The 21620-nt window shown below is 41.9% G+C and overlaps 1 protein-coding gene across 2 annotated transcripts in view; it reads left to right on the top strand.

Moving 5' to 3' along the window:
- The window catches only part of kif21b (kinesin family member 21B), a 62487-nt gene that overhangs the window by 6503 nt on the left and 34364 nt on the right, over positions 1-21620 (top strand). The window contains exons 2-8 of one of the 2 annotated variants that reach the window (XM_087178576.1): positions 15586-15808; positions 16570-16752; positions 17794-17943; positions 19278-19412; positions 19641-19820; positions 20072-20187; positions 20624-20819. In XM_087178576.1, coding sequence (XP_087034702.1) covers positions 15586-15808; positions 16570-16752; positions 17794-17943; positions 19278-19412; positions 19641-19820; positions 20072-20187; positions 20624-20819 — 1183 coding nt within the window. Of the gene's footprint in view, positions 1-15585; positions 15809-16569; positions 16753-17793; positions 17944-19277; positions 19413-19637; positions 19821-20071; positions 20188-20623; positions 20820-21620 lie in introns of both variants that reach the window. The other variant, XM_023423652.2, reaches the window with a different exon arrangement.

Below are 21620 nucleotides of genomic sequence, written 5' to 3'. Positions count from 1 at the left end.
CGGACAATGTAGACTTAACAAAGGATGTGTAGTAGTTATATGAATTGGTGCCACACACAGTATGTGCTTGCTTCCATGCTTCAGTCGAGCTGCAGTCAGTGTCTGAAGGGGTGGTGAGTGTGTGTGTGTGTGTGTGTGTGTGTGTGTGTGAGTGTGTGTGAGAGAGAGAGACCAGCTGGCCCATAATCACCTTCAGAGTTAAGTAGCTTAATTACTGCTGGAGTTTGTGTCTCTGACTTTGTTGTGTTGATGCGTGTGAATAGAAAGTGCGGGGCTTTAAAACTGCTGAATTCAGCGCAAAACAACTAAATGATGAACTGAAATTTATCTACTGTGTAATTTATTTGTTCAGTATAATTTTGATTTCTGTGGTTTAAATGATACTGTGGTTTAAATGGGCAAAGTCTAAGCATTTTAGTCTAAAACATTCAATAATTAAATAAGATTATCAACAGAATGTGAAGAAATTGACACGCTAACCAGCTAAACGCTTTCCTTGTTTGTTATAATAATAGTGGACACCCCAACTTTCTGGTAATATGCTGCCCCCTATTTATTTGGAGTATAAATTTGACAGTTGGCCAGTTCTTACACATTGTTCCTTTAAGACCAAACACCTGGAAAACGTTTTCTCTTCAACCTCAGCTGTACTTTGTGTTTAGTGCTAAGTAGCATGTTTTCATCACTGTTTTCTTCATCATACTAATAATCATATTCCAAGGTTATAGCCCATTATTGATGTCATACACCTCTGCGCAGTCTTTTAAGGAGAGTACATGTGTGTGCATGTACCTTGCAGAAAACATAGGTCTTCAGCCCCTGGCTAAGTTCACATACCTACAGACACACATGGTGGCTGGCTACTTTAGCACTCAGGCTAAAATGCTGTCTGAGAGAAAGGGAGGCTGGGCTGGTGGTAATGCTAACCAGCCCTCCAGGGAGGCAGACAGACAAGCAGAGTCATGGCAGCAGTCTGCAGCTCAGCAGCGTATACTCTACATTGTATGTGAAAGCAAAAGGTGAATACAGCCATCTATTTTGGCAGCTCTGTGTATGTGTTTGACTTGTGGCCTTTAAATTCTTAAAATAACACCTCCTCAGCATACAAATAGAGTATGATTCCTAGTATTTTTTGTGGTTGCGTGTGCTGCGATTGGTGTCCTTTTTAAGTTTTCAAAGCCTCTTGATCCAAACCATCAGCGGCAACAAAATAACATGTGAAAACATTTAATACGTCAACAAATGACATTACAGGCATATAAATCACATGTTATTTTTTTGTATGGGTGTTAAACTCTGGATAATCAAAAGCAGAACACGCACACAACCACATCTTTTGGCTCTTTGTTAAGGAAGGGCTGTTTCTTTGACCTTGGTCCTTTTATGAACTCCCCTGTGGGTCTCCTAGTGGTGTGCCACCGTAATTTAGTGACACATCAAATCAATTTGTGGCATAGTTTGTTGGCAGTCAGTTGAGAATGTCCCTAACACTATCAAGATTATAGGTATTCACATGGCGGCACATACAAGAATTATACACAGTCACGGTGCCAAGAAGCACTTTGGCTAAAAGCATCCAGTATCCATCAAAAAACAAACGTTATCTTAATGGGCAGTGCTTCCTCTTTAAGACCGTTGGACTTAATTGGAATCAAGCAGAAATTGGCCAGCACCTCTGTGACCTTGACAAGGCCGTCTGTCATGAAAATATAGGAAAGGAAGCTAATTTGATTCTTTCTCGTGTGTCTCCACCTCCCCCCACGGAGCAGCAGACAGAGCAGACGAGGGTGGGGGGGGGTGGTAAGGGAGGGGAAATGAGGAGGGGGTGGATGATGAGGAAGTGGGGTGGGGATTGACCCAGAATCAGCTTCGATGATGCGGACTGATGTGCCCCTGTAACACTGAGAGATGCTCATCAGAAACTGAATGATAGTTAGTTGTCTTTGACAGTGGTGAGAAGTTAGTTTCTTGGCACAGTTTACTGCTTTTTGATCGATACTAAATGACACTGGTTTTACATTCATCGTATAGTTCCTCTTTTGATTCAGCATAATTACTATTAATATGAATAATAGCATTATATACATATTCATGTAAATTACTGACCTCGTACATCAAAGACCTTTAAGCATGAGGAGTGTTGATCTGTATGAAAAGCCTGAGGCCAGGGTAAGTAAATGCAGTCTATGATGGCGTCTTTCACAGCCGATTGTTCATGTGTAACCTTTCCACACCGCTCTGTCCCATGTTACCTCCTGTTATCAGCATAAAAACGGGATATTTGAGACCTTTCTGTCTCCCAAAGAGCCTGTTTCGAACTCACTTCACCCCTCATTTTGTCTTTGAAGTGCTGGTTTGTTGTCATGGGACATGGGGATCTATTCATTCCATCAAACAAGGACAATAGATGAACAGAAAGCAATGAGGCCACAGCTGTGTATTTAGACAGGCCTTAAACTTAGGATGACAGTGTGTGTCTTTTGAAACTAAACTCCTCATGGACAAGGTGAGAGATTACAGCTCGGTTAGTTGATTTTTCTTGAACAGTCGACCCAGCTCCACAAGACAATGTAGGACAACTCCGTCCTTGAAGTCTGGCTCGGTTAAGAAAATGCTCATGTTAACATGGATGAACCAGTTCGCTCATTCGTGCTCCAGGGTGTGACACTACATACTAACACAACCAGTCAAACCAATGAGCACAGAGTATGTGAGCCCCGCTCTCCCTTATCGCCAGTTACCAATCGGCAGCGGTGCCTCAGGCTACAGGGTCGCCAGTCTGTGAGGGTAGTTCGATGGATATGGTTAATACGAAGGCTATGAACAGTGGCTCGCATGAATTGTATGTCTGGATGTGGTGGTGGTTAAACTGCAAGTACAACAGTAGAAGAATTGATAAGAAATGTCCATCAGTGTAATCTATAAATTAAAAAATATCACCTATTGATATTATGATATTTTTTTATGTTTTCAGTTATTCTCTTTGCTGCTACAAGAGAGTGTTTCCATGTTGGACTGAGTTCAGCACCAGTTTACAGGCTTAGATAGTTGATGGAAATTGACATTAAAGCTTTTATGACATGGGATGTACTGTAGGTTAAACATTAGAGTTGGTTGCAACTAACATCTACTTAGATTTACCAATTGATCTCTCAATCTCTTTCATTTAACTGACTAATCATTTTATCCACAATATATCAGAAAATACTGAAAAATGCCCATCAATTTGTCAGAGCCCAAGGTCACAATTTCAAAGTGAGTATATTTTTCTTATGATAATAAATCCTCACATTAGAGAAGATGGAACATATGAATGTTTGGCATTTTTGCTTGATGAATAAAAAATGACGATTTGATCATTGAAATCGTTGATTCATTTACTTTCAACTGACTGACTGATTAATTATGCCTGTTGTATGCAGCCTACATTAGGACTGCAACGTACATTTACATTTAAATGATACAAAATGTCAGAAAAAAGTAAAAAATGCACATCACGATTTCCTAAAGCCCAAACTCATCAAATTCCTTGTTTTGTGCGATCAACACTTCATAATTTAAAGCTCCAGGACAGCGACTAAAAGGATGTGAAATTCTCAGCAGTTAATCCTCACAGTGTAGCAGAGTGGATTGGTGAACGCTTGACTTTTGTGGTAATTTTTCTGTTGATCGACTAATTGATTTATTGACTAATTGTTTCAGCTCTAGCTTGCATACTAATAAACGTACATGGGATGAATCCCACATGATATATTTTATTGTGGTCTTCACATGGCCTTGTGGGGGGCTCTGAATCTCACCAGGCATGGCGCTCTGGGAGAATCGGCATGTGTGTGTCAGTGTGACAAAGCAGACGGCAAATGGGAGTGGCAGAAGGTTTGGGCTCCCAGTCTGCCTGCCGCCACCTGGGCAAGCCAGCTGTCCACGCCCAGCGCCAACCTCATGTGACCACTGCCCCACTTCCTCTACACATGCTTATGAATGTTTTCTTAAAATGCTCAATGTCCTCTTTGCTTTCCCATCTATTTATTCCACACTTAGCTGGGCTCACCCCTCCTTTTACTTCATGCATCACTGCTTCAGCTTCTCCATGTGGTCCATATTAGGGCTTTCTACTCCGGTGCTCCCACCTGAGCCACTTACCTTCATAACCCTGCTGCCTTTGTCTCCACTTGTCTCTCTTTTATTCAGTTGCCCTAAATCAGAGGCCAAGGTCAAGGCCGGTTAAACGGCATTCCTTACCCCTCATTCACTTTTATTAGATGCCAGATTATTTCATTCATAGCTAACATGACCCTACCTTGCCAGGGACAAGGCACAGTCAGGTGCCCCTTGCTAATCCCTGCCATCCCCTTAGGGAGTGTTGGACTAGCATATGACCTTCTGAATGTGTGCGTGTGTGTGTGTGTGTGTGTGCGTGCGTGCATGCGTGTGTGTGTGTGTGTTTGGCTACCAGCCTGTTAGCCTGCTCTGATGTCGGGCCCATGTGGAGGATTGGAGACTGAACCGAGAGACAGATTTTGTAGTGAATGGCCTGCTTCCATCACCCATTATGGAAGAGTGTCTGTTGTTATAACACTTATGCACAGATACTTAACTGATTACTATACGAGCACAGACATTATGGGAGAGGTGACTTAGATGGATTGGATTGGAACAGCAGACGGATGGAGAGACGACGAGAGAGAGAGAGAGAGAGAGAGATGACAAGATCGATCGGAGGGAGAGAGACAGTTGACGGTTTTACGTGCGGAATCAGTGTAGACAGCTGATCCAGGAAATCAATGGGAGCACTGATTAAATGGGCAGCAGGACAGAAATGCCTACTGTAGTTCAATAATCAAAAATGGCGTCTTTCAGCTGTACTGTGCTGGTGGTTCATGGAGGAGGTTGGTATTACAGTAACTCTTTGACAAACAGGCTTTCATTGATGATGAAGATGCAAATTAGGATGCAAAACTCTACTTACTAGGATTATTCATGATGTTTGTGATTACATTTACTATGTTTACAAAATTCTAAAATGTGGAGAAATACACTATATAAATAAAGACACTATATCAATAAATTTTATATTTTAGATGGGCTAAAATATGCCAGAACAGTGGGTTTGTCAGCGTCCTAAAGCCATGCTCGTAGCGGTCCACCGCTTTGGTTCAAACTTAAATATCTCAACAACTATGGGATGGATTTTCATTAAATCTTGTGCTGAAATTCATGGTCCCAAGAGGATGAAGCCTACTGACTTTGAGGAGGCATTGACTTTTCCTCTAGTTCCAACAGAGGGTTTGACAGTTGTGGATTTGAGTGAAATGTCTCAACAGTGATTGGATGGATCGGGTCAAAAATCATCCTGGGGGGAATATCAGTCTTTCATTTGTGCTACTGGCCAAATCATTTTTTGGAGCACCCCATTACCGGGAAATGTGCTTCAATCCTTCCATTCTCATCCATTCAGTTTTGCTTTTTCATTTTGCTAAATGAGGTTTCTTTCAGTTTTGACTTTCGCAGCCAGTGGTCTGCCACCCCTCCATCCACACTGATGCACCTTGGGGCCTCTCTCATTTCATCCCACAGTCACTGATATGCCCAGAGCTCCCAGCCCAAAATAGGCCAAGCCAATTTCCTTAGTTCTCAGGGCTTTTCATGTCAAACATGCGGCAATCTTCATGAACTGCCATTTTATCCCCACTCTTTGTTCTTGCTCTCATTTTCTCTTGTCCCTTGCTCCCTTGGTCTTTCTGTTTGTTTGAGTCCTTTAAGATTTGAACGAGAAAAAGGGCAGATACAGCGAGAGAGCAACGGAGAGATAAATGTTTTAAAGAGTGTTAATCTGCTCCACCTCAACAGCTTTTCAGAAGTTACTTTAGTTTTTCAATAAGTAAAAACAGAAGAAATGGCTTACAGTTTTTTATTTTTAAGGTAGTATTTTCTTCACGGTTGTAAAGTTCTTTGTGAGTAGCTGCATAGAGTTATCTTGTTCTGGTTGCTATGGGAACATGACCTGGATGTGCTCCTACTGACAGTGATAAGAGTGCAACTGAGTTTGTCACTGCAGTGTGTGTGTGTGTTGTCTCACTGAAGAGGAACACACACACACACACACACACACACACACACACACACACACTGGACATTTGATCTTGGAAATGGCAGATTGTTTATGATTCTTTTTTCAACATGTGACTTAAACGCTTTCGAAACGATAGTGCAGCTTCCTATCTTCTTTTTATGAATGCTTTTCGGACTGATGTTCATAGTCTCCCTGTCTATGAGGAAAAAGTACCTGGAAATGCTGGCTATATGTCTGTTGTATGCACATACACATATACAAACACACACAGCTGTGTCAGTTGGGTTAATCCTAATCTGAACTCAGACAATGACAAAGCACTAATCGGAGGTATGGTACAAGCAAACAGAACAGAACCAGATGGAGACACTGTGCTCCTGTTTATGTAATCGCCATCGCCCGATTGCATGAAGTTAATCTCTTTCAGAAAGGGAAACACAGTTCTGCTCAGTGAATAATGCTGCAAGACTGTTTGATTGTATTAGGTTTCTGTCAGGTGCAGCTTGTATTTGCTCTTTATCAGGCTGTAAACATGACACTCACATCATCTTACTCTGTGTGTTTGGTGAAACAGAAGTAAAATAAGAGGAACATGACTTTGTGTGATATGACTCATTTTAATGACTTCACCGTTGTTTCTCGTTTGTTGATATTTCTACCTCTGACATGTTTTGCCCTCCCGGGTTACAAGATGCAGCTGGTAGCTCATATCTGTCTATAACATCAGCAGGCCGACAGTAGAGTTAGCTGTGACAAGGTTTCCTGAAGTAGTTTGGAAAACCACTTGGATATCACTGACATGCACTGACAGGCTTGGAATTAGCTCCGTTAATGTGCCTTAGAAGAATAATTATCGATGGCTTTAATATCCTTGTTTAACTCGCACAACATGTTTTCTCAACTGTTTTTGTGGGAATATTAAATAATTTTTCTCATAACAACCAGTGCTCTCAATCAAGAGCACTTAATAACACAAAGGCACGAGGCTGATATCCATTAACTTACTGATAAAAAAAATGGCACATAGTTTTCTCCTCCCTGGCGTCTTTGTTTTGCACCAATGGTGAGATGTTAGACAACATTATATGATGAACGCTGCAGGTTAAGTGTTTAGGTGACGGTGGCTACTGCGTGAGCGCCTTGTCTAAACCATCATTAAACAAAGGAAATGAGGTGTGTGAGAGAGGCAGAGAGTAGGAGAGGGTGTGATGACAGGATTTTACACTCGTCTCTCTGTTGAGTGGTTGTTAATGAGTGGGATGACAACAGGGGGGTATTAAAGCGAGTCTCACCACCTCCTAGTTTGTCGGTCCATGTGGAGAAAGGAAGGGACAGCAGGGCATCAGCGTGGGGCAGGATTTGGTTTTACAGATTACAGATGCAGTGCAAAAAATAAACTGGTTTTTCATCCACACACACGGTGATATTTCTGGAAGCAGTGGTACAGTGGAGATCGGCTTTTGTGTTCATGCAAACGTTTTGTGAGAAGAAGAAGAAGATGTGATTGAATATAAATAAGGATAGTAGATATGCACAATCATTTATTTTTGGAAACTCTGGGGCAGTGCAATACGCAGCCTTCAAATGTTCATATGGCTAACATGTTAGCAAACATTTGCTTATTTAGTCATCCAGCAGACGTTGAGAAATGGTAGCATTCACTTGAAGGTGTGTTTCTGTCTGCTTGGCAAACTTCTTTTAGCTCTATTTCTGCTCTCCTCTAACAGAGAGAGAAATACTTGGCTCTATCACTGCTAAATGCTCCACTATGTTAACAAGCCAGTTGCAAAAGGTTTTCTGTCTGCTGTTCGCTGCTGTGCAGGAAGGGTACAGTGGGTATATCACGAGCTGTGCGACGAAAGCGGCTCTCTGAAAACAATGCCCATGAGAGCCGAGAGACTGAACCAAAACCACGAAGGTACAGGCAGTTGAACCAAAACAATGAACTGAAAGATGCTAAAACACTTTGTAGACCCAACAAAACCTGCAGCTGTGGGGGATAATTATCTGTGGTTTGTCACTGGAAGTGACCACTTTCAGATTATAAGATGCTTTGATCAGTTTGGCAAGGTAAAAAAAAAAAAAAAAGATAAGTGCAGCTTTAATGCTTAAAAAACATGTTGATGCTGTCTCTTGGCTTTGGTAAATCAGTCTTTTGCATGCAGACACACTTACGTCAACACAGAGTGCTGCTTGATTGCATTCATCTGCTTCACACATCCATATGTATGTGACCTTGAGGACAACGCGTGTGAGTGTGTGTGTGTGTGTGTGTGTGTGTCACCCTCGGTGTGTCTCAATCTTTGAGCTGGGAGTTAAGATGTGTGACAGTAGGAAGGAGAACAAAAAGATGAGTCTGACAGTTTGGCCCTTAGTGTCCATGTCAATGAGAGGATCCTGGGGGACTTGAGCAATGATCTGACATCAGCACTCTCCCTGCTTTATAAAACCTGTTCCTAAAAACACAAAATCAATCCTAATCTTCTGGCTCCCTGTACATGCTTTACTGTATAAACGCTGTCCTACTGTGTCCTCTGTCCTTTACCTCTGACCACTGTCTTTACAGCTTACTGTAGAGCTTTTATTTCCTGCCTGTCAGTGCAACCTTTGCTGGATGGCAGACTGACTGTTGAATTGTCCGTCAACAGTTACTTGATCTGCTGTGTGATGGGAGGAGGTGGTGACGGCGTATTTGCATTTAGTTGTTAAGGAACTGACACAATGTGTTGGTGTTTTTCCATTATGAAGGCAATCTTTAATCGATAGACAGAAACAGAGCTGGAGGTAGGGGAAGTGCGGCAGCGGGGAAAAGTCCACACTAGCGCTTGGAGTCCGTTGTTATCAGGAGAAAAAGGAAATGGAACAGGCCCCCTCCACTGCCTCTGTCATTCAAGCTTTTGTCCTGATAGTGTGTTTTCACTGGCAGCAAACTGAGGGACGGCTGCAAAACAGGCAGAGGTGTGAGGATGAGGACAAGAACACAGAAACAAAACAAGAGCCCAGCGGTGTTTCCCAATACACCGATGATGAAGCTAAACAGATAACAAATAACAGGGAGAGGAGGAGGAGTCACGATGGAAAGAAGGTCTTGTTCAAATAGTCCTCGATTGAGAAATGTGATGAGAGTAGATGTTGTCCGCTGATGAATGGACAGAGTTAAAGGAAACATGGAGGCAGCGGCTGGCTTCCTCCACTGGCTCAGCGCCAGAGGAGAGACAACAAGGCTCTGAAACACTCGCAGCTCGAGAGAATACGATTAACTCTGTCCCTTTATGTGCGTGTGTATGTGTGGGCCGTGTCTTTACTCAAGTGTTTACATTAGGGAAATGAGCTCTTTGGCTATCACCGGCCTTGTCTTTGAAGGTTGACTGAGCATGAAGACACACACGTACACACGTACACACACACACATAACACAATAATGCTCAGACACAGAGGCATTACTGGCACTTGCTGTCATTGGCAGCAATCACTGCGGCCTGATTTTATTGCTACTCTGGGCTTGTTGGGAACAGATTTGGCATTTGGTCCAGGCTATTTTCTGGGCTGTGATTGGATAGCAGGTCAACGGTTTAGTTTCAGGTGAAGATTACTGTGTCATGATTAGGTATTAGCATTTGTAATTTGCCATTTGTACACTACGAGAAGAATACCATCATACTGTCGTGAATACAAACATATGCTCACACACATGCAGTCATTGCACATTGGGAGTCTCTGGGCAGTTTGTGCTGTGCCCAAGGAAACTGGACCAAAGTGATGCCAGCTGAGGGGAAAAAAAAATTGGAAACTAGACTAAGACTTTTAGTGTGTGTGTGTGTGTGTGTGTGTGTGTGTGTGTGTGTGTGTGTGTGTGTGTGTGTGAGAGCGTGCATTGGGAAAATATAGTGGCACAAGACTTTTTGACACTATGACATGCAAAGACTGTCTTCTCTTAAAACATGTTTCTTGGTGGATTATGACTTTTGCAATATTGAAGCTTTTTCTCTTAAAATTTAATTTAACTTAATTATTGAAATATTCCAACTTTGTTTTTTTTGTAATATTACGTCTTTTTCTCTTGAGGTAGTAACTTTTTTTCCTCTTAAAATTACAACTTAATAACAAAATTTAGACTTCTTTTTTTAACATTATGACTTTTTCTCATTAACATACAATTTAAATATTAAGACTATATTCTCAAAGTCTACCAAATTTGTTGGCAGACTTCCCAGTGAATGTGTTTTAATGTTGTCTAAACACAAGCAGCTAAACAAGAACTCTGCCTGAATTCAATGCAATTTGAAATTAGCAATGTTTCCTGAATTATTGATTTAGATCAATTCAATAGGAGAAGCATTTGATGCCAACATTTATAATTGTTTTTATATATATGATATGACAGATATGTCAGACGTAAGTTTGCTCGCTTGTTATTTTCAAAGAGATGTGAAACATTGTACGATTTCAAAGTCAGGAGTCTGCTGAAGGATGCTGTAAATGTCAGAAAGGTCTTGAGGAGTGTGTTCAGTATTCTGCCTCCGTCATGTCGCAGATAACTTCACTCAAGTCACACATCAATGACTTCTGCTTCTATCAGGGCTTGATATGGCAGTTGCTCTGTGCTTGTGCGTGTGTTTGTTAGCTTTTTTTTGAGTCTGGTCCTAATTAGCACTATTGGGTTTGATAATTATTGTAATAAGTGAATCCCCTCAGAGCTTGTGGATAATGAGTTTTCTGACTTTGTGTGTGTTGTTTGTTTGTGTGTCTGACAGAACTGGGTTTGGGGTAATGAGTGAAGACATAATGTTTGCACCTCACATTCATCTGTGTATGAAGAATTTATACATAAAAGGAGGCAGTAAAGGTGTGTGTGTGTGTGTGTGTGTGTGTGCATGTGTGTGTGCGTGTGTGCGTGTGTGTGTTTGTGTTGGTTCTGCGAGGGACTCTGTTTAGTCCCCAGGGTATTTAAACCACTTTCCTATTAGTGTGCAAAGATGAGAAGAGATAGACGCCTTAATTTGCCGCATCAGGGATCCACAACCTGCTTCTCTGTGTTTCTCTCTACGCCTCTGTCTCACACAGACATTTAATCGCGGTGTTATGGGCTATTTATAGCTGCTAGATGTTCTTTAGTGTGTATGTGTGTGGGCTGAGTCAGGATCTTTGTGTGTGTGTGTGCGTGTGTGTGTGTAAGATGTTCGCTTCTCAGATCAATGTTATAGATCTGATCTTTTGTTGGCGCAGCTGGCTTAAATATTCATCCAGCTGGGCCGCAGTGTGATTATTTGTGTGTGTGTGTGTGTGTGTGGGTGTGTGTGTGTGTATTGATTATTTATAGCTGTTCCATTTCTTCTCCCTGCGGATCCCTGATCACTGAGGCTGTCATTGTTGTTGGGCTTCTTTGTGTGTGTGTGATTTGCTTGTTCGTGGCAGACGTGTTCCCGTCCTCTCATCTGATGTCGACACTTTCCTGAATTCAGCCATATTTGTCTTTTTTGGTAGTTGTTTGGTGAAGGGAAAGACAAAGGACACTGAGAGGAGGCGAGTAAAGCATTAAATCTGAATACCAATGTTTGATTATGTAATGTTTTGGGCTGCAGTCAATGAGTATCTTCATTATTGTTTAATCTTTCTTATTTTCTTGACTGATCAATGAATTTGCTTATGAGTAAGATGTTCTATATAGTGAAAAATGGCCGTCACAGTTTCTATAGAGCCCAGGGTGACGTCATAGGATGTCTTTTTCTTACTAATAGTCCGAAACCCAAAGACAGGACCAAATTCTCACATTTGCGAAGCTGTCAACAACTAATGTTTGGCATTTTCATGATGAACTACTTAAACAATGAATCTATTGTCAAACTTGTTGATTCATTTCGTGTTGAATAACGAATCAGCCCTAGAAATATTTGTTTCTATAGACAGGAGGTCTTCTGTTGAACAAGTTCAGGAGTAGACAAGAGCATACTAAAAGCACTACACACGAAATGTTGCCAACAGATTCTTATTATACAAAGAACGACACTTAATCCCTGTAGGCCAGGGTTACTGCTGCCATGGCAAAAAAAAAACAAAACCAAAAATAAATGGTCACAGCCAAACCGAAGCTGTCAAAATGACCTTGTACTTCTCTATATGAAATGCTTGAGATATAAAACCAAATGTAAACCATGCTGTTGTTTCAATATATGTACTGGCAATGACTGGAGTGTCTGTAGTCTGTCAGAGACTGCAGAGCAGAGACGTGGCTGCCCAGTGAGTCAGTCAGGAGTCGATGCGAGATGACGGGAGGTGGAAACAGAAATGCACTTACTCTACTCTCTGCAGGGCACATGACGAGACATAATTCAGAAAGTATTGCTTGGAGGTCCTTTCTTTAATGTAAGTGATTATTAAAAGTTGATTATCTTAATGGGGGAAGGACTGATGATTGTGAAATGTGGTGTCTCAAAGCCAGAGGTTCTGAATAAATGGATGTGATGAATGTGTAATAAATTCCCAGGCCCATTGCCATCTCTTACTGTAATCAACATACTGTATAAACACTTCTTTCTTTCTTTCTTTCTTTCTTTCTTTCTTTCTTTTCAATTTCTGCTGTCAAGTGTTACACCTGACACTTCACTGCTAACCTATAAATATCACAATCAGAGGGAATTGGGTGTAAACAGAGAGAAAAGGGCAGAAGAATGACCGCCAACCCTTTCACAATACAGCTGCAGCTCACACACACACACACACACACACACACACACACACACACACACACACACACTCACACACACAGTCCATTGTGCTGGACCAACGCACTCTCCTCCTCTACCACATCCAATTCATTCAAATGGGGTTAAACAGCACATGTATGGTATCTGGGGTTTTAGATACATTAACCTCAGTGTCAAGGTCACATCCAGTGATAAAAGGACCTCATCTGTCTGCAAGCTGCTTTCGGTGTCACACCGTCGGTCATGAGGTGGTCTGTGTGTGCTGCTGCTGCTGAATCAGACTATTCTAATGTCTTTAAATACTTCCTGGAAGACCCCTTCAAGCCCTGAACCAAGGGTAGAAAAAAATGCTGTTGTCAGCTCTGTGTGTGTGTTTCTGCAGCACTGTAACAACGTGTGGTGAAGAGATTACTGTGAGTGTTTGTGGTGGGTGTGGTTCTTAATACGTGCTTGAGAGAGGAACCATGTGTGTACTGAAGATTGTACAGTAGGTTGTTTTTTGGGCTGTGTGTGTCTTTGTGGTGTGCCCATTATCCCTACAGCAGCTGTATGTGGTTGTTGGGGATTTCTCTGGCTTTGTATAGCTTTATACAGTATGTGTGTGTGTGTGTGTGCCTTTGTTGGAGCATCCCAAAGGGAGGTTCTAGTGTGGTCTCAGTGTGCGGGGGAGTTGATTTGCATCCCCTGAAGATTGAACAGGGGGGTGGGGTTTAACATGTGGAGAGGTAGACCCATGCTCCGATACTGCTGGCTCATGGCTTTTTCCACAGCTTAAAGTGATTACCTCTCCACTGTGTCCACAGTGTACCTCTGAAAGCCTAAGATTAACACAGGGGCCCATGCGACAGATCTTCTGTTTTATGTACATTGTGTTCTGTGAGAGCAACATTAGAGCCACAGTTAAGCAGCACTGCGGTACAAGGATGTAAAAAGTGTCACTTCTTGAACAGCTGCATATCCATTAATCAGCCACCCGTCTTGCCTGCGGAGCTTTTTGCCTTTCCGCTTGCAAACAAGTTAAAATGGTCCTAAATTTAAATACTCGGACCTCATTCTGTCAGTGAGTTCAAAGATGTTGCGCAGTGACTGCTTTCATTTGGACTCATCTTATCAGGGATTATTTTACAACTGAGATGTCAGGTGAAAAGCAATTAACTGCAGTGAACTACCTGACAGGATGGAAAGCCCAGCAGAACTGCGAGTCCTGTGCAGCAGGATTAACAGCAGCTGTAATAATGACTTAGGAGCCAAAGTCTGCCTTATCATCATCGGTGGCCTTACTTGCACTAGTTTCTCTCAGAACTGTCCATTTTATGCCTCATCACTCAATTTCCACATGCTCTCTGTCTTTGTAAATCAACTGCACAAACAGATGTTGTTTTTGTTGTATGGGCTTTGTCCTCATGGTTGTTCTTCCTTGTTCTTACAGATTTCTGTGAAGTCGTGGGAATGTCTTGTTTGCCTTTTGTGTATCAGACCACGGATTGAAGTCTGCGTTATTTTCCTCTGGCAGTCAGTCAAAGTGAAGTTACATTTTACTGCCCCTTTCAGATTGATGTAGTGACTTGGCATAAACCTGTGACTGATAGATAGTGCATCATGTCACCTGTTTTATTTACACGTCTGACAGTAAAAAATGTAGATTTTTATTTAGGTACTATAAAATTACTATGTAGTAGAGGTTCTAGCCGTCTCAATCGTACACACCCTGTTCCTCTCAGTGGCAGAGACAACTTCATTTTCTTTTAATTTCAGTTGTCCAATCAACTTTTTATAAGGTGACCCCATAATAAAGAGAAATCATACATATATTTAAACCCACTTTTAAAGGGGAACTCCACTGTTTTTACACACCAAAGTCCGTTTACAGGTTTTGTGGAGTACTAAGTTGTATAATGCCTCTTGTGGCTCCAGAGGGAGCGCCGCGAAGTCTGATAAATTGCCTTAATTGATATCACTTGAGTCAGCGTTGGCTGGGGCTAAAAATACGAAAGAAAATGAAAACGATTGAAAATGAAAGAAATCTGGTGGTGTGGAGTTAGAAAGAAGGGAGCTCGCACATCATTAGCTCATACTAGCATAACACACCAGAATCTGTACAGTTGAGTGATGTGGATTGAGTTGCATTGTGGGTAATGTAGGCGTGATGAGGAAGAGGAATGCGTGAAATACAGAAGAGAAAATCTTTGGTTCTGTTGCAGTGATTTTGATCCTTTTTAGAAAACTGTCCTCCGTGATTTCTGTTATACAGCAGGAGTGCAGTGCTAAACTGGCAGAGTTCCTGTGTTTGGAGGATCAAACTCTCAATGTTGTGGATGCATGTAGTAACAGTATGCTAGCCCAGTTTGATGGCGAAGTAAAGGATGTCATTATTGTAGAAACAGCAGAAAACACAATTACAAATGATTTTCTTGCCAGAGCTGTGTCTGATTAAATGTCTACTAGAATAATACGGTACTTTTTAAAGCCACATTTATTAGATAGATTTATTATTTCACAGTCTTGGTTTAGATGTGGACATTTTCCCATTAACTCTTTATAATATGCTCTCATACTCTCATTGTTTCTTGTTTACACTTGTACACGTGAAATTATCAAGAGGTCTAAGGGGAGCACGTGTAGTCTGTGGATCAGACTGTCATGCTTGATCTACACTGTGCATAAACATATTAAAACACCCCAGGTGCAGTCACAGTCAGCGACCTGTCTGCTGAGTTGTGTGACTCATTTCACATGTTGTAATTTATGATCGTTTAATCATGTCATCAATTCACTGGGTGTCTCTTCTCTCCCGTCGTCTCCTCCCAGGATTCGTCCTCAGATGGCCAAGGAGAAGATCGAGGGCTGCCACGTGTGCACCTTGGTCACACCTGGAGAACCACAAGTTCTGCTGGGAAAGGACAAGGCCTTCACCTATGACTTTGTGTTTGACGTCGACTCAGAGCAGCACCGGATCTACCAAGGCTGCGTGTACAAGCTCATCGAGGGCTGCTTCGAGGGCTACAACGCCACCGTGTTCGCCTATGGCCAGGTATGACAGTGAGGTTTGGATCCTGTTTTTTGTGATTAATGAATGAAATACAGATCTGTTGTAGTTGTTGTGGTTATTTATGAGTTTTTATTAAGTTTATATATCATATCAGTTTTTATTTATCATTTTATTAACTTAGTTTTTACCTAAGCAACCTGAATTCCCTTCCCAATCCTGTAGGAGCTGTACTGTACATTTAACATTAATCGGGTAAATTTGACAGATGGTAAACATAGCTGCATCCTTGACACACAGTTGATGTAGTGCCAATGGGTTTTTAAGTCAAACCTTCTGGGCTATCTTAGAATCTTAATTCCTCATTAAAAAATACAAATAAATATGACAAATTAAAACTTACCAGGATGTTATTTCCCACAGTCTGTAGCAGGTGGTGACACAGGGTTTATAAATCATCCTCAGTCAGTCATAATCATACACTACACTCCCAAACCTAATGTTGAATCTTGAATGTAAAATATTTATTGTGTGTTTGTATTTAATATTTCTACATTTGTTGAGAACTTATATTCTGAAATTTCTTTGTAGCGAGGTACAGCAATCCTCTAGAGGCTACTCATCTTTATTCCTATTAGAAACCTGATGATGACATAGCCATATTTCAGTGCATGTATGCCTCATTACTTCTTGCTTATTAGAAGTTTGGTTAACTGGCATTAGCTGCCGATAGGTGCATATAAAACAAAATTACATGTAAGAAGGATAAAATTAGATCTCATTGTGGTTGATGAAATGTGTTTCAGACGGGTTCGGGGAAGACCTACACCATGGGGACGGGCTTTGACGTGAATCTGACCCAGCAGGAGCAGGGTATCATCCCTCGGGCTGTTCACCAGCTTTTTGAGGGAATCCAGAACAGGAAAGTGCGCGCCCAGGAAGCCGGTACCCAGCCACCCGAATTTAAAGTCAGCGCCCAGTTCCTAGAGGTGGGCGAAACGCACATGTAGACGTGTATGGCTGTACAGCACATGTTCAACTGCGCTGCGACAAAGTTTTACGTGTTCTCACATTTTCATGGGGCAGTGTTGATATTCTTGCTTGCAAAGGCACATCTGTGTGTATGTGTGTGTGTGTGTGTGTGTGTGTGTGTGTGTGTTTGTGTGTGTGTTTGTTTTTGTGTGTGTGTGTGCTGGGATCGGTTCACATTAACTCTAACCAGATGGGGCAAAACAGTGAGTTGAGGGGATCAGCCCCCTATTCCACAAACAGGAAGCGACAGCCTGATGACAGATGGGCAGGAATGTCTGCTTGTGCTTTGTTGGACCTGATTAATGTCGGCCATTACCTCTGACATTATTCCTCATCACTGCGGGGTAGAGGATGGATAAGAGCGAGCGAGGAAAGGGAGGGAGGGATGCTTGTGTAGGACCAATGAGATAATATGACAAGTAATGATTTCCTCCAGAGGTTCCTGTCAAATGTTTGGGTTGTCTTTAGGGGGAGATGATTGTATATGTGGGTATCTGTAAGATGTGATTCCTTTAATAATCATTCTGTAAAACCAGTTCCAATAGAAAAACATAAATAATTTTTCTTTCTTGCTTTCTTTGTTTTTCCCTGCCGGTCCTGGTTTCTGTTATTAGCAGTTTTTTTTTTTTTGTAGGTCCTCAGGTTAAAAGGTTATCTCTGTTGATGGTAAACAGATGGGTGTGTGTGCATGTGTTTGGGAGTAGGTGGGAACAGCTGAGCTTTCAGCTGACCTCTGTGGCCCTTGCCCTCATTGGTTTTTGAGAGGTCATTCACTGACCTCTCAGACAACAGAGCTGTGTGTAAATAAGACACACTGCTGTGAGAAACGGAGAACATGAGGAGAACATTAGAATTTGCTCAAAAGATGTAATGATGTAAAGATGTAACAGTCAATACATAAATCTTTAAGTTTATTGATTATGGTGATGCGTGTATTGCAGCAATTGTGTAATTGTTAATGTGCATTAAATTGCGTTTGTGACTCTCGTTTATTGTAGTTGTACAATGAAGAGATCCTGGACTTATTTGACGGATCCAGAGATCCGGAGAGTCGGAGCAGGAAGTCCACAATTAAGATCCACGAAGACGCCAGTGGCAGCATCTACACCACCGGAGTCACATCCAGACTGGTACACTCAGAGGAAGAGGTTGGTGTGCGTGGGCATTTGTGCGACATCTCTAGTCGTCACAGTTATATTTTATCAGTCTTTTCCTCAATATGTTTCTTCTTTGTGCACTATATATTCTAAAACAGTTATATCTCTGCTACCGTTTCTTGAAATGATTAAACTCATAAAGGACATGTTTGCAATTCAGAGATGTTTTTCACCCCCTACACTGCTATTACTTGGTCTACATTTGTTAATAAATTCCTAGTCTAGAATTTCAAAATAAGAACTGAGAGCTTCTGTTTTAGCCTAAGAGGGTAAATCATGTAAGAGAAAGGGGTATCGCCTTGCAAAGGGTCAAGTGTGAAGAAGTGAATGAGTGTTGACTGGGTGAGGCAGAGCATCAGCGCAACCAGAGCAAGCCTAGAAAAGTCTGGCAAGAACCATCTGGACCGATCAAATAGGTTGAGGAGAGTATGAGAGACTTGACACTAGCGTGCTTTAAAGCCAGAGTCATTGAACCAATGACACTAGTTTGTTTTTTTTTTTGTTTTTTTTACATCAGATGTATGAAGTTTGGCTCCCATTAGAGGCTTTTTTACATACAGCCACGTATCAGGGGTGAGTAATGGTTGTCAAGAACAGGAACTGATCATCACAGTCAGTGTGGAGGAAGGAGGACGTGACAGGGTCAACAGGGCAGGAGCAATATCTGCTCGTGGAGATGTGACGAGCCAGTGGCAAAGAGCATAACAGAGGAGACAGGTGGTGATTTAGGCCTAAACAATGGCTGGGAAAAGACAACCACTTTTGTAGTATCATCAGGTTTCTTCTCAAAATAGGCGACAGAATAGGAAGAAAGATGTGAGCAAATTTTTAAATGGAAGCAGAAAGGAAGAAGAAATTGGGAGGCAAAGCAGGCTGTGCCACTTTTGTCTTAGCTGCTTTAAGCCTGGTGCATCACATTCCCAACACTTCAGACAGCTGAGGGACAAGTGGAGATAGATGGCCCCTCCTGTGGGAGAGAAGAGGGAAGATGTCAAATCAGGATGAGGGTGGAGGATGTAGTGATGGAGTCAGAGGGCAGAGACAAGAGGAAGAGGAAAAAAAGGAAATTAAATAGTGGGCAGAAAAGTAAATATATTACTATAAGCAGCTTCTTAAACACGCAGCTCAAAAAGTAGAAAGGTTGAAGTCACCTATATGAGTGGTTTCCCTTCATAAAATACGCTGACATGGGTGTTTCAGTGATCATTGTGATGCAAAATAATTTTTTTCTCTTCTTCAGTTCAAAGTAAAAAGTCATGACCAGATGTCCTCCACATTGTGTGTGTGTGTGTGTGTGTGTGTGTGTGTGTGTGTGTGTTGTGCAGCTGCTGCAGTGTCTGAAGCTCGGCGCTCTGTCCCGTACCACAGCCAGCACCCAGATGAATGCCCAAAGCTCCCGCTCACACGCCATCTTCACCATCCACCTTTGTCAGATGAGAGTCTGCCAGCAGCTGCAAATGGTGAGGTTTGGGGTTGGGGATGGAGGGTGAGGTAGGTGCAATGACAGTTTCATTAATGACACATTTTAGGTAAAAATCTGTCAGGGTGTGAAAAAGAAAAGCGTATATTTGGGGTAAAAAAAAGAAAATTAAGTATTATAGACATAGCAGCATTCAGGGTGATGAAATAATTGCTATCTTCTAGTAATATTTGTTTTTGTTCCCCTTTTTGTCCACCCCCGTTAGCAGAACGGAGGAGGGGAGAACGGGGAGGTGAATGGTGTGGAGTCGAGCCCCATCGCCCAGCCGGAGTTTGAGACGCTGATGGCCAAGTTTCACTTTGTGGACCTGGCTGGCTCTGAGAGGCTCAAGCGCACAGGAGCCACAGGAGAGAGAGCCCGCGAGGGAATCTCTATCAACTGTGGACTGGTGAGACAGACACAAATAGACTTTGTGTGTGTGTGTGTGTGTGTGTGTGTGTGTGTGTGTGTGTGTTCATAAGTGAGTGGTGTGACAGAAAATGTGTAAAAAAAAAAAAAAAAAAGAAAGAAAGAAAAATGGAAGTATACATAAGTTCCTATACTCTGTGCCTGTACTCGTGTATTTAAACACAGTGCTTGCATACAGAACTCTGTTCTGCTTTTATATTTTCTAAATGTGTGTGTGTGTGTGTGTTGTAGCTGGCCCTGGGAAATGTGATCAGTGCTTTAGGAGATCAGACCAAGAAGGGAGGGCACGTCCCCTACAGAGACTCCAAACTCACTCGTCTGCTGCAGGATTCACTGGGAGGCAACAGGTGTATATACGCATACACATACGCACGCATGTACACACACAGTTTATATTATTGATTAAATGTTTATCTATTCAAGCAAAATACCAAAAAATATGATAAAAAATATTCCAGCCCCTCTAAACTGAGGAGTTGCTGCTCTTCTTTACCATATTTGATCGTCAATTGAAAATCTTTGGTCAGATAAAACAAGACATTTGAATAAGTCAGTCTGGGCTCTGTGAGATTATAATGGGAATTTTTCACCACTTTCTATCATGTTATAGACAAAACGGTCCATCAATAATGAAAATAGTTGTTATTGCAGTCTTGGTTCTCAGGTTTAGTTACTGACAAGAGTTTTTTCACACACAATAGATGCATAGTAAGTATTAAATGTACATTCTCCCTGTACTGCATGAACAACAACCTACAACCTTCATCTTTTTTTCATCTCCAGTCGTACAGTGATGATAGCCTGCGTCAGTCCATCAGACCGCGACTTCATGGAGACGCTGAACACACTGAAATACGCCAACCGCGCTCGAAACATCAAGAACAAGGTGGTGGTGAACCAAGACAAGACCAGCCAGCAGATCAGCGCCCTGCGTGCTGAGATAGCCCGACTTCAGATGGAGCTGATGGAGTACAAGGCGGTGAGAGATGGAGGGGAGGATGGGAGTCAGGAATGCAGAAAGATTTGAAAAAATAAAGACAAGGAGGAGCTCAGAGAAAAAGATAAGAGGGGATGAATGAGAGGGGGAGAGATGAGGAATGAAATGTGGCAGGTTGAAGAGGAGAGTTAACACATGGCTGTCAGTGTAACTGATGCAATGAGGCCGTAAGAGAAGGATGAATGAAAGTGACAAGATGGATGAAACTGAGAGTAGTAACGGAGCACAAGAAGAAAAAAGACGACATTAATTGTAAGAGAAGATGGTATTAAAGGAAAAGCAGACGCCATGCCTGCGGCAGCAGCGTATTACTATATTAAATTAAAGATCATTACTGCAACACACATCCATTTATGTCTTATACTATAGTGCAAACAACCTGAGTATGAAGGAGATAAATTGGTGCAACCTCAGCATTTTGCTCAACAAGTAATACGCACTGTTAGACAGTACAACACAGAGAGGTACTGTATATGATACAAGAAAATATGACAAGAAATAGGGAAAAAAACAAATGCAGGAAATTTTCCAGTTTTTCATCATCTTTGACTTCCGGGGCTACAAGAAACGTGCAATCATTTAGTTGGATTGTCGGTCTGTTATGCGATTACGAAGGTTACCACGGTTACTAGAGGGAAGTGAATGTATGACTGTGGCAAGGGACTGCGGGCTGACCTCGATGTGGTAATAAGGGATGTGATGTGACTGGAGTATGGGAGCACTGGCGTGTTGGACTGGTGGAGGTAATGATGTCTGCGAGCTGTGACTGGATTAAATAGTGAC

Source organism: Seriola lalandi, unplaced genomic scaffold (genome assembly GCF_002814215.2).
Source record: "Seriola lalandi dorsalis isolate HSWRI2012SDOR001 ecotype SW California unplaced genomic scaffold, Sedor1 jcf7180002054692, whole genome shotgun sequence".
In the NCBI taxonomy this organism is placed as follows: Eukaryota; Metazoa; Chordata; class Actinopteri; order Carangiformes; family Carangidae; genus Seriola; species Seriola lalandi.
This window is presented reverse-complemented; position numbering and strand designations above follow the sequence as displayed.